Below are 13,292 nucleotides of genomic sequence, written 5' to 3'. Positions count from 1 at the left end.
GATTGGGGTGCAATGTTTGTCTGTAACAGTTGTATGTGTGCAGTGAAAGACAAGGAAGTGTTCTGGTGCCAAATCAAAGCGCGTGACAATAACATGGTAGAGGACCAGTTTTTAATGTCTTGGCATAACAGAAAAACTCTATTTTCTCTAATCCGAACAATAATGCTTTAAAATGCCAGTTAATCATGAAGAATAAAACAAATTCATAGCGTGTCCTTAAAACTAGTTTTGACATGTGAGACTATATGAGGTGTTATTACACACAATATTGTATATATAAGTATATACTTATACTTTGTCAACATCTAATACCACATCTGCTGATGTTCTCTATTATTTTGCCCTACATAATTATATGCCATGATAGGCCTATAATATTCCTCTATTATTGTATTTTTCCCTTTATAATCGTTATTGATGGGGTGTTTAGGAGAATATTGTTACCTTATTAAGGGATTGGGGCTAGTAGTATTATACACATTGGGGTTGTCTCGTCTCAATACATGGCTAAAACATGGTATTTCAGACTATTAATGCTTGTGACTAATAGAATGTGTCATGGTTGCTTCATACCCAGATTGTTGTTATTGGGTGGTGGGATATATTATTTTCCAAGTCGTACAAGTTTAAGTAAGTGGTACGTGTTTTAACTCAGGATTTTGTCACGTAAAGAAACGTGGCGAAAGCAAATGTCCATTGATTCAGTCATGTGGGCCTATAGCGCTCATAGAACATCTGTGTCTAATAAATTCAAGTTATGTGCTTTTTAAATGAACATTTGTACTTGCTGGGTTTAGAAAATGTTGCAGTATGAATGACCTATATCCTCCCCATTAAAAAAGAGAAACACCCACGTGTATTTTGCTCATCTCTGGTTAGTAAGCCCTCTGATGATTAAATTACATCAGTTGTTTCACAATGTATCACTCTCGACTTCTCAAATTCTCCACTGGGAACTGATGAAAAGTATAATATGACTCATTTCTGACTCAATATGAGGTCATTGCTTTGATCATAACACTGTTTCACTGTTCTGGACTAGTAGAATTAAGCAATGCAAGTGCCAAACTGAATGGATAGAATTGAAACAAAGCTATGTTGTGCCTCAATAACTATATTAGCTAAATTAGTATCTTGTATGGCACAGCAAAAGTTGTTTTTGAACCATGTGTGTTTGAGAAAAACTGTTTTACCTCAACCTATTTTGACTCCCCATTGATGTGTTGTTGTCACTTGTGATTTGATTGTTGGTTGTTAGATGGGTTAGATTTATCTTTAAAGGCAAAGGACTGAGTATATTATTATGTGCTCAGGGTTACATGGAAACCACAGAAAAACATATAGGCTACTGCATAAACAAGTGACCCTTGTGTCATGTTTATGCTTTTTGTGCTATTCCATCATTTGTGATCATAGGCCATTTGATGCAGTGGTGTGGTATCTATGGGGGATGTTGCCTGTCATTTCCAAATAATGTGCATTTATTATACTGAGGAATGTATCAATGTTTACTGCCATAAACCTTTGGCTCTTGAACCATATAATCTTATGCTCTGGTATCTCAGGGTACTGGGTTGATTGGTTGGATTTGTTTTTCACTTCCTCAATGTGTTAAATGGTGTGAAGCATGCATTCCAAAAACTCTGACTAACAGTTTACTGATTTGTGAAGATACAATTTCCTACTAGTTAATAATAAACATCTGTCAATACTCAATGTGTTTCCTGTTGTCATTTTTTCTCCCAATGCAACAATATGTATGTTATATGTTGTTTACACATTCTTAACAATAAATGTTTTTTCTAGCCACTGATTATTTGCATTGAATGGTCGAAAACAGTTCCGCATTCATCTGCCAGGGGCAGTCTACTTAAGCAATAAGGCCGAGGGGGTGTGGTATATCTGTATTTGTATTTATTATGGATCCCCATTAGCTGTTGCCAAGGCAGCAGCTACTCTTCCTGGGGTCCAGCAAAATTAAGGCAGTTCATACAATTTTAAAAACATTACAATACATTCACATATTTCACAACACACTGTGTGCCCTCAGGCCCCTACTCCACCACTACCACATATCTACAGTACAAAAATCCATGTGTACGTGTGTGTATAGTGCGTATGTTATCGTGTGTGTGTATGCATGTGTCTGCGCCTATGTTTGTGTTGCTTCACAGTCCCCGCTGTTCCATAAGGTGTTTTTTTATCTGTTTTTTAAATCTAATTTTACTACTTGCATCAGTTACTTGATGTGGAATGGAATAGAGTTCCATGTAGTCATGGCTCTATGTAGTACTGTGCGCCTCCCATAGTCTGTTCTGGACTTGGGGACTGTGAAGAAACCTCTGGTGGCATGTCTTGTGGGGTATGCATAGGGGAGCGAGCTGTGCGCCAGTAGCTCAAACAGACAGCTCGGTGCACCCAACATGTCAACACCTCTCATAAACACAAGTAGTGATTAAGTCAATCTCTCCTCCACTTTGAGCCAGGAGAGATCGACATGCATATTATTTATTAGCTCTCTGTGTACATCCAAGGGCCAGCCGTGCTGCCCTGTTCTGAGCCAATTGCAATTTTCCTAAGTCCTTTTTTGTGGCACCTGACCACACGACTGAACAGTAGTCCAGGTGTGACAAAACTAGGGGGTGCCTTAAGCAATAAGGCCGAGGGGGTGTGGTATATGGCCAATATATCACGGCTAAGGGCTGTTCTTATGCATGACACAGCGTGGAGTGCTAGGACACAGCCCTTAGTCGTGGTATATTGGCCATATACCACACCCCTTCTGCCTTATTGCTTAAGGCACCCCCTAGTTGCCTTATTGTTATTATAAACTGGTTACCAACGTAATTAGAGCAGTAACAATTTAGGTTGCTTGATGTTAATAGCTAGCTAGCAGGACAAGCAAACATTGTTGTGCAAATCTCTCTGTATTCTAGCAAAGCAAAATCATATAGAATTGGAAATCCAGACACAGCTATGATTTGCTTTCCTTTTTGGTTGTGCTTGCCCTGAACTAATAACAGGCGAAACTATGTTTAATGAACAGAATATTTTCAAGCAAACATCTGCTTCTCACCTGATCGGTTAATGGCAGCTGTGGCAGCGTGCAATTTGCATAAAGTAGAGCAGAGCTTAACTTTTTCTATCACTCGGCTAGCAGGGTTCGCACCGATCACCTTCCCACAATCCCCTGCGCATTGCTCCGCGTGCTCACGTTGAAAATGAATGGGGGGGGCGGAACTTCGTCTGGCGAAATCGGAAGTGGTGTAAACCCTACTTAATCCAAGATGGCCGGGTTTACGTGTTTATGTTTTAAAAGAAAGGTGTCACGTATCGCATGGTTATTATGCAAAAGAACCGAGGTGAGGAAGCATACAGTATGCAGAATCTTCACCAGTGGATCCAATACTCAACAACAACAACTATCAAGCGCGAGGGGTAGTATTTGTATGTATTCAACTGAATCTTCAATCAATGGTTGTACGGCCCTACTGTACAGAAACCACGGGGACCCTGCTCAAGTTGTTCAGTAAGAATGTTAGTACTGCGACCCATTTAGTCTGGATGTAAATGCAATGCTGCCGTGACGTGCAGTCATAGTTGCAGAAGTATCTGAGGAGAGAATCCAGAGGCTTCAAATGTGTCTTGTGTGCTTTGCAGGTTGGAGAACATGGCGCTTCCCTCTGTTGGTGCGAAGAGTGTCCTTGTAAAATTGTTGGCAGCCCCCGTCAACCCTTCTGACATAAACATGATCCAAGGTAAAAAGGAAAGAAAAAACAACACACACTGGACACACACAATTTAATTTATTGTTGAGTTCCTCTCATTAATGAACTGGATTGAGTTCAAATGTATCCTAATTATAGTTGTTTTATATCCAAAGCCAATGTCCGTATTTGGTCCTGCAGGTACCTATGCCATCCTACCTAACCTTCCAGCAGTAGGAGGAAACGAAGGGGTGGCCCAGGTCCTGGAAGTGGGCAGCCAGGTGAAAGCACTCAAACCAGGGGACTGGGTGATCCCAAGAGATGCTGGATTAGGTGAGTTAATGCTCACGAGATACTACTGGGCTGAAATATCTGTCTAGGTTTACATTCAAGCCCTTTCAATGGCCCTTCATGCTTTAGAAACCAGGGGCCTCATTTATAAACCGTGCATATGTACTAAATAGACCCCAAAGCATGCGCCAGTTTTCATGCAAAAGTTGCCATTTATATAACCTGAACTTGACATGAAAATGTGCTCACCTTTCTGCAAACTTTAGACAATGCGTACGCACAGTTTCTAGTGGTTGAAGTATTGCGTTACAAGCAGGCAAGTAGATAAGAATTTTGTGCAAATGGGGGATATGATGAGCAGGCTAATTCATAACAATAAACAGGTTGATAACAAGATGCAATCATTTGCTGTTAGTGAGAAGAGAGAAAATCTATTTTGTTTCTTTGCATTTTAAAATAATTCAAAATAGGCATCTATTTCCAAGGCTATTATTTATTTCATTTCCATGATCATTGCATAATAAATTCCTCACCTTTTCTGTGATGGTTTTATACTTACGAGGTAGCATAGGCCTACAACAAGGATACCATTTGATAAATCTCTAATTTAATTGGACCCACTTCACAGTAGTAAAATAGATAAGCTAATTTAAGTATCTTGCTCTATGCCATCCGATCTGGAGCACAGTTTATTAACGGTGGAACAGACAGTTGTAGGTTACTTGTGTAGCTTACATCTGAATACTGTAATTTCACATTTCTTGAGTAGACAATATTGCATTCATAAACATAATCAATTTTTCATAACCATTGCAGAATAAATTCTTCACCCTTTCTGGCCATGATGAGTTCATATTCTCGAAGTAGTCATAGCCTACAACACCATTATCATGCGCATCTCTCATTCAATTGGGCCTTTTAGAATCAATTATTTTGCTCTATGCATCAGAAAGGAATCTGGTTTATAACGTACAGTAGAGTTGAACAGGTGAACGGACAGTTTATCTTTTGCATTAAATTGTGTATGGCTACCACTGTAAGCACACCATGTTTCAGAATTCGGGCAGTGCAGCATAGGTTAGAGAAAGTCAATGCAAAACATTAAGCTCTATTAAATTCAAACGGTCTGTTTACAGGTCCACAGCAATTTGCAATTGTTTTGTCTTTCATAAACCTTTTGTCTGTCAGATAGCCTAGGCCTACAGTAAATGTCACTGCAAAATGTAACATTCTGCCATCACCTAAAAAGACATTTGATCAAGTTCGCTATTGCTATTTCCTTTAGAAAAATGCATTGGCCTAATTCGAATACTTCCAAAGTATACAGCAAATAAGGGCATTATTGTCACCATAAAAGGTTACTGATGGGCGTTTTTCAGGCAGAGTTTTAATGCTCGTTCATGCGCGCACAGTTTCAGGACGGGTCTGATTTATAACGGAAACATGCGTATGTATGGCGTGCGCCAAATTTCTAAATCTCAATATTTTTGTACTTCTCAGAATGCCCCTATTTGCTGTATAGTTTGGAAGTATTGGAATTAGGCCAAGACAGTATCTAAAGGAAATAGCAATGGTGAACTTGATCAAATGTCTTTGGAGGTGTTGGCAGAATGTTTTCTTTTGCAGTGACATTTGCGGTATCTGACCGTTTCTGAAAGACAAAAACAATTGCAAATTGTTGTAGACATGCTTTCACTTTTTCCCGAACCTAAATATGCTGCGCTGCCCGTGAATTCTGAAACATTGTTTACTTGGGAAAAAATGAAACTACAGTAGGCCTACTTACAGTGGTAGCCTACACACTTCAATGCAAAAGATAAACTGTCTGTTCACCTGTTAAATTCTACTGTATGTTATCAACTGCGCACCCTGTCGGATGCATAGAGCAAAACATTTAAATTATAATAGCCTAACTAATAGTCCCAATTAAATGAGAGATGTGCATGGTAATTTTGTGTATTGCGACTATGGGAATATAAACTCATCATTGCCAGAAAAGGTGAGGAATTTATTCTGCAATGGTTATGATATACGCTACATGACCAAAAGTATGTGGACACCTGCTCGTCGAACATCTCATTCCAAAATCATGGGCATTAATATGGAATTGGTCCCCCCTTTTGCTGCTATAACAGTCAGCGTTCCAATTCATCCCAAAGGTGTTCGATGGGGTTGAAGTCAGGGCTCTGTGCAGGCCAGTCAAGTTCTTTCACACCGATCTCGACAAACCATTTCTGTATGGAGCTCGCTTTGTGCACGGGGGCATTGTAATGCTGAAACAGGAAAGGGCCTTCCCCAAACTGTTGGCACAAAGTTGGAAGCACATATTCGTCTAGAATGTCATTGTATGCTGTAGCGTTAAGATTTCTCTTCACTGGAACTAAGGGCCCTAGCCCGAACCATGAAAAACAGCCCCAGACCATTATTCCTCCTCCACCAAACTTTACAGTTAGCACTATGCATTTAGGCAGGTAGCTTTCTCCTGGCATCCGCCAAACCCAGATTCGTCCGTTGGACTGCCAGATGGTGAAGCGTGATTCATCACTCCAGAGAACGTGTTTCCAATGCTCCAGAGTCCAATGGCAGTGAGCTTTACACCACTCCAGCCAACGCTTGGCATTTTGCATGGTGATCTTAGGCTTGTGTGCGGCTGCTTGGCCATGGAACCCCATTTCGTGAAGCTCCCAACGAACAGTTCTTGTGCTGATGTTGCTTCCAGAGGCAGTTTGGAACTTGGTAGTGAGTGTTGCAACCGAGGACAGATGATTTCTACGCGCTACGCGCTTCAGCACTCGGCAGTCTCGTTCTGTGAGCTTGTGTGGCCTACCAATTCGCGGATGAGCCGTTGTTGTTCCTAGGTGTTTCCACTTCACAATAACAGCATTTACAGTTGACAAGGGCAGCTCTAGCAGGGCAGAAATTTGATGAACTGACTTGTTGGAAAGGTGACATCCTATGACGGTGCAACGTTGAAAGTCACTGAGCTCTTCAGTAAGGCCATTCTACTGCCAATGTTTGTCTATGGAGAGTGCATGGCTGTGTGCTCGATGTTATACACCTGTCAGCAGTGGGTGTCGCTGAAATAGCAGGATCCACTAATTTGAAGGGGTGTCCACATACTTCTGTATATACACTACCGGTCAAAAGTTTTAGAACACCTACTCATTCAAGGGTTTTTCTTTATTTTTACAATTTTCTACATTATAGAATAATAGTGAAGACATCAAAACTATTAAATAACACATATGGAATCATGTAGTAACCAAAAAAGTATTAAACAAATCCAAATATATTTGAGATTTGAGATTCTTCAAATAGCCACCCTTTGCCTTGATGACAGCTTTGCACACTCTTGGCATTCTCTCAACCAGCTTCACCTGGAATGTTTTTCCAACAGTCTTGAAGGAGTTCCCACATGCTGAGCACTTCTTGGCTGCCTTTTCTTCACTCTGCGGTCCGACTCATCCCAAACCATCTTGAGGTCGGGGGATTGTGGATGCCAGGTAATCTGATGCAGCACTCCATCACTCCTTCTTGGTAAAATAGCCCTTACACAGCCTGGATGTGTGTTGGGTCATTGTCCTGTTGAAAAACCAATGATAGTCCCACTAAGCCCAAACCAGATGGGATGGTGTATCGCTGCAGAATGCTGTGGTAGCCATGCTGGTTGTGTGCCTTGAATTCTAAATAAATCACAGACAGTGTCACCAGCAAAGCACCCCCACACCATAACACCACCTCCATGCTTTACGGTGGGAAATACACATGCGGAGATCATCCGTTCACCCACATCGCGTCTCACAAAGACACGGCGGTTGGAACCAAAAATCTCAAATTTGGACTCCAGACCAAAGGACACTTTTCCACCGGTGTAATGTCCATTGCTCGTATTCTTGGCAAGTCTCTTCTCCGTATTGTTGTCCTTTAGTAGTGGTTTCTTTGCAGCAATTCGACCATGAAGGCCTGATTCACACAGTCTTCTCTGAACAGTTGATGTTGAGCTGTGTCTGTTACTTGAACTCTGTGAAGCATTTATTTGGGCTGCAATAACTTATCCTCTGCAGCAGAGGTAACTTTGGGTCTTCCATTCCTGTGGCGGTCCTCATGAGAACCAGTTTCATCATAGCGCTTGATAGTTTTTGCGACTGCACTTGAAGAAACTTTCAAAGTTCTTGACATTTTCCGGATTGACTGACCTTCATGTCTTCAAGTAATGATTGAATGTCGTTTCTCTTTGCTTAATTGAGCTGTTCTTGCCATAATATGGACTTGGTCTTTTACCAAATAGGGCTGTCTTCTGTATACCCCTCTACCATGTCACAACACAACTGATTGGCTCAAACGCATTAAGAAGGAAAGAAATTCCACAAATTAACTTTTAAGAAGGCACACCTGTTAATTGTAATCCATTCCAGGTCATGAAGCTGGTTGAGAGAATGCCAAGAGTGTGCAAAGCTGTCATCAAGGCAAAGGGTGGCTATTTGAAGAATCTCAAATATAAAATATATTTTGATTTGTTTAACACTTTTTTGGTTACTACATGATTCCATATGTGTTATTTCATAGTTTTGATGTCTTCACTATTATTCTACAATGTAGAAAATAGTCAAAAGAAAAAAAAATTCAAAGAGTAGCTGTTATAAAACTTTTGACTGGTAGTGTATAGTGTATGTATTATGTTTATAAATGAAATAATGTCTACGCAATAAATCTCGCATTACAGTACTCAGACGTAGCCTACAAACATCAATAGAAAAGGTGAACCGTCTGTTCTACCGTTAAACTGCACTTCGGATTGGATCGCATGGAGCGAAATAGGCTACTTTAAATAGCTTAAGTATTTACTACTGTGAAGTGGGTCCAATTAAATGATGGGACAAATGGTAGTCTATCCTAACTTGTTGAATGCCTATAGGCTATTTTGTGAGTAGCCTATGAAACCATCACAGTCAGAGTAGGTGAGGAATTTATTCTGCAATGATCATGGAAATTAAATAAATAATAGGATATACAGTATATGCCCATTTCACATTTATTTTAGCATGCAAAGATACATTTGGTTTACGCTCTTCTCGCTAACCGCAAATGACTGCATCTTGTTTTATATTTAGCTAGGCCTACCTGTTTTTTTTGTTATGAATAAGAGTGTCATCATATATTACGCATTTGCACAAGGCTGCTACTACTAGCCTACTATGCTTTCTTGCAATGCAATACTTCAACCACTATAAACTGTGCGTACGCATGGTCTAAGGTTTGCAGGAGGATAAGCATATTCTCACGTGAAGTTCAGTTTTTATAAATGCCAGCTTTTGCGTGAACAGGCGCACTTATGTTTTGTGACATATTTTGTGCCTACGCAATGTTTATAAATTAGGCCCCAGGGCCTTATTCATTAGGGCGGGGCACACCGTAGCAAAACATTTTGCAACGGAAAACAAAAAAAGGTACTTGGACAAGTTTAGGTGGTCCCTCCCTGTTTCAGTCCGTTTTCTTCTATTTGGTGCCTAATGAACACGACCCTGTCCTTTTCTCTCTGTCTGAGCAGGGACGTGGAGGACAGCAGCGGTGTTAGCTGAAGACGATGTGATCTCGCTGCCCAATGACATCCCCCTGTTCTCTGCAGCCACACTGGGGGTTAACCCCTGCACTGCCTTTAGGATGCTCTCCGACTTTGAGGAGCTGAAACCAGGTGTGCTAAGTTCACCATTTCAACAAGTAGAATCTAAGCTAGCTGTTACCCATTTTTGTCCATTGTACTCTTATCCAATACCTTTTTCACTCCAATACCTTTTTCACACTACTAAGCCGAGCAGTGCTATAAGATTCTGGCCTTGTTATGCATCCACGTAAGTTGCTGGAAAGCAACATGTGAAAGTAAAATGTCAGAGCCAGCAAAGTAGGTTCAGGTTGGCCCAATAGTGTTAAAAGGGTACAAGTGAGCTTCAGTCTTTTTATACAGAACCTAACCTTCCTTCATCACACTACACTGTATAATAGGTTGATTGCACTGCTCTTTGTATGTGAGTTCATTCCAGGTGACACAGTGATCCAGAATGCAGCCAACAGTGGTGTGGGTCAGGCTGTCATACAGATCGCTGCTGCAAGGGGGATCCAAACCATCAATGTGGTCAGAGTCAGGTACATCCAATTGCCAGTTTCGTATTCATTGGGTCACGCAACTGAAAATGTTTTGCAACAGAAAACGAAAATTAGTGGGAGTCCCTCGACTCCCTCCCTGTTTCAGTCTGATTTCTTCGGTTTGGTGCCAAATGAATACAACCAATGCATGCTGCACTAAGCTACATTTCAAAAAGAGAACATCTGTGAATTAGTGACTGATTAAGAATTTGACCTTTCAGCAGCTGAAGTAAAACAATTTAGGGGGAGGATTCCAGCCCTAATGATAACACTGGGTTATCGGCTGGGGAATCTGTGATATAATGAAAACAGCACTTTGAGTCTTGTTCTAGAACAGGGTTGTTGTAATTAACACACTATCATAATATAGCCTACTGCCCTAATAAAGTGATGTTAGAGAGACTGCTATAGAAACTTCCTTAGAAATCAGTGACTATATTAAGCAAGGTTGCGTATTCAAGAAGACCCCTGTATTGAAGAACTGCATGTACTCGTGTGTCCCTTTTCACAGGCCAGATCTCACACAGCTTACTGATAGGCTGAAGGCCATGGGCGCCAGTCATGTGATCAAAGAGGAGACCCTGAGGCGGCATGAAATGAAGGAACTTTTCAAGGTCTGTAGATTTCAACACTGCTCTGAAGGCCTAAATGTGATAATGATCTTTCCTTGGATGTAAATTCACTATTTAATTTCCTTCTAGACCTGTCCAAGGCCTAAGCTGGCATTGAACGGAGTTGGGGGCAAGAGTGCAACAGAACTCCTCCGTCACTTACAGTGAGTATTCCGGTGACTGAACTGAACCTTCTTTGTTGCAAAAGCTTGATGATCAGAGATTCAAGTGGATTTGTAATCTGATCAAGTAAATAGTTTCCTTCCCCCTACCTTTTCAGAGTTGGAGGGTCGATGGTGACGTATGGAGGGATGGCCAAGCAGCCAATCACTGTTCCTGTGGTAAGACTGCTACTTCCTGGAATACTACCCTTTTTCTACCATGTTCCTCTAGGAACTATTTCAAGACAGTTTATCTCTCCCGCTCACAAACATGGTGATAACTTTAAATGCTAATATCTATGGAAACCACTTGTGTGTTGTATGTACTTATAAGAAAATGGTCTGTCCTCTCCCCAGAGTGCCCTGATCTTCAAAAATGTGAAAGTGCAAGGGTTCTGGGTCACCCAGTGGAAGAGAACCCACTCTAAGGGTGAGCCAGGACTATTTAGATACAATACGCACACAAAATATGTAGGAGTCTGGAGAGACTGGTCTTTGCTCTGCATACCTCACATGCCATCATAAATAAATAAAAAATAAATTGGTCATTTAGCAGACGCTCTTATCCAGAGCGACTTACAGGAGCAATTAGGGTTAAGTGCCTTGCTCAAGGGCACATCAACAGATTTTTCACCTAGTCTGCTTGGGGATTAGAACCAGCGACCTTTCGGTTACTGGTACAACGCTCTTAACCACTAAGCTACCTGCCGCCCTATCATAGTGGGTCAAAGCTATTAGTGAGACACATGATTCCTTTAATTTTGTCCCTTTGAATGTCCAGTATCAAATGTTACTTTCTTAAGCCTGCAGGTATTACATTTACATTTACGTCATTTAGCAGACGCTCTTATCCAGAGCGACTTACAAATTGAAACCACGTATGATGCTTTATAACCTGTTATGTGAATGAGTTGGTGTGTATGAGCTTCTATAATGTCTTATAATAAGGCTCTCTATGTATCTTTCTGTCTCCCTAGATGAGGGGGCCTTACGGGGAATGCTGGATGAGCTCTGCTCCCTGATCCGCCAGGGAAAGCTGACCGCACCTGCCTGTTCCGAGGTGGGCCTCCAAGACTTCCGGCAAGCACTGGACACTGCCATGCAGCCGTTCACCTCAGCCAAACAGGTCCTGGTCATGTGACCCTTCTTTTGACCAGCCCCGGCCGTTCTCAGGGTTGTGTTCATTAGGCTCCAAATGGAAGAAATCGGACTGAAACAGGGAGGGACTACCTGGACTTGTGCAATAAGAAACTGTGTTTTGCAGAAGGTGCCCGATTTGAATACGACCCTGCATACAAAACGAAGTCCCCGCACGTTCAACGGGTGCAGCACCAAGGCTGCCGTCTCGACATTGTCAGAAACACATTCAATATATGTGTATCTTCCGTAGAGGCTCAATGTCCACTATATATATTATCAGCACCACTTTAAGTCATCTTTCCTGACAACGTTCCTGGAATTCTTTCAGAATGGTCATGGATTACTTGACAACTGTTATGTGTTGTCTACGTTTGTTTCTCCTGCATGGTAACATTGTTATAGACTGGTCCCAGATCTGTTTGTGCTGTCTTGGCAACTCCTATGGTTATTACTATGCAAGATGGCACAAACTGATCTGGAACCAGGGTAACGTGGTTATGCAACACATGGTGTTCTGGTAAAACACGAATAAACATTTGGCAAAGATCAATCTATTTTAAGCTATTTTATAGAGTTCCAATTACTTGTTGTATGAACATGAGCAAATACGATCATGACATGTGGTAGACAGGTTTATTGCTTTAAAAACAATAATGCAGGGTCCAACTAGGGCTGTTATAGTGACCATATTACCGCCACCGGCAGTCACGAGTCACGACCGCAGGCAAATTCCACATGAACATTTAGTCACGGTAACTAGGCTTCTCCAAGCGCTGATGCTGCTGATGGTCATTAGTAGCCTACCAAACTTGCTAACTGCCTGGTACTCGGCACTCTATTGTCCCTCTAATCACTCTTGACGTCAATGCAAATGTTTTCGGAAATCAAATCAAACACTTCATTGAGAGCCCATGAGCTCATTTTTGCAACATTTCTATAGGCTATGCAATTGTGTAAGAAAACAGAGTTTTTAATGGCCTCTGTTAAAAAGAGGATCCCATCAGTTTTTTTTAATAGGCCTACTAAATTTATCAACTTTCCTAATATTAAGCACATTGTTTCGCTTTACAACAGGAGTATAGCCTATCTGGCTGGCATGAAAATGAACCATGGGAAAAGTGTCCTCCGTTTGCTATTTAAGTGCATAGATGACTTTTTTCTTCTTCTCCCATGCCCCTGTTACGAGACAGGCGCATGGTAATGGTTAATTCTATACTGAACAAAAATATAAACGCAACATG

General features: G+C 41.3%; 1 protein-coding gene across 3 annotated transcripts; it reads left to right on the top strand.

Annotated features, from left to right (window-relative positions):
• The first annotated feature begins 3,256 nt into the window (after positions 1-3,256).
• LOC121561840 (enoyl-[acyl-carrier-protein] reductase, mitochondrial) lies at positions 3,257-12,601 on the top strand. Of its 3 annotated transcripts, none has more exons than XM_041874280.2 (10): positions 3,257-3,529; positions 3,661-3,758; positions 3,909-4,040; positions 9,547-9,690; positions 10,037-10,139; positions 10,651-10,753; positions 10,841-10,914; positions 11,031-11,091; positions 11,269-11,341; positions 11,889-12,601. In XM_041874280.2, the coding sequence occupies exons 1-10, from the start codon at positions 3,288-3,290 to the stop codon at positions 12,050-12,052; spliced, it is 1,194 nt and encodes a 397-aa protein (XP_041730214.1). In that variant the 5' UTR covers positions 3,257-3,287; the 3' UTR covers positions 12,053-12,601. The 3 variants fall into 3 exon arrangements, with proteins under 3 accessions (XP_041730214.1, XP_041730216.1, XP_041730217.1); XM_041874283.1 differs by having other exon boundaries at positions 3,447-3,537; XM_041874282.2 differs by lacking the exon at positions 11,269-11,341 and having other exon boundaries at positions 11,889-12,016.
• The last annotated feature ends 691 nt before the right edge of the window (positions 12,602-13,292 follow it).

This window comes from Coregonus clupeaformis, chromosome 17 (assembly GCF_020615455.1).
Source record: "Coregonus clupeaformis isolate EN_2021a chromosome 17, ASM2061545v1, whole genome shotgun sequence".
NCBI lineage: Eukaryota > Metazoa > Chordata > Actinopteri > Salmoniformes > Salmonidae > Coregonus > Coregonus clupeaformis.
The sequence above is the reverse complement of the archived record's forward strand: the minus strand, read 5'-3'. Positions and strand labels throughout refer to the sequence as shown.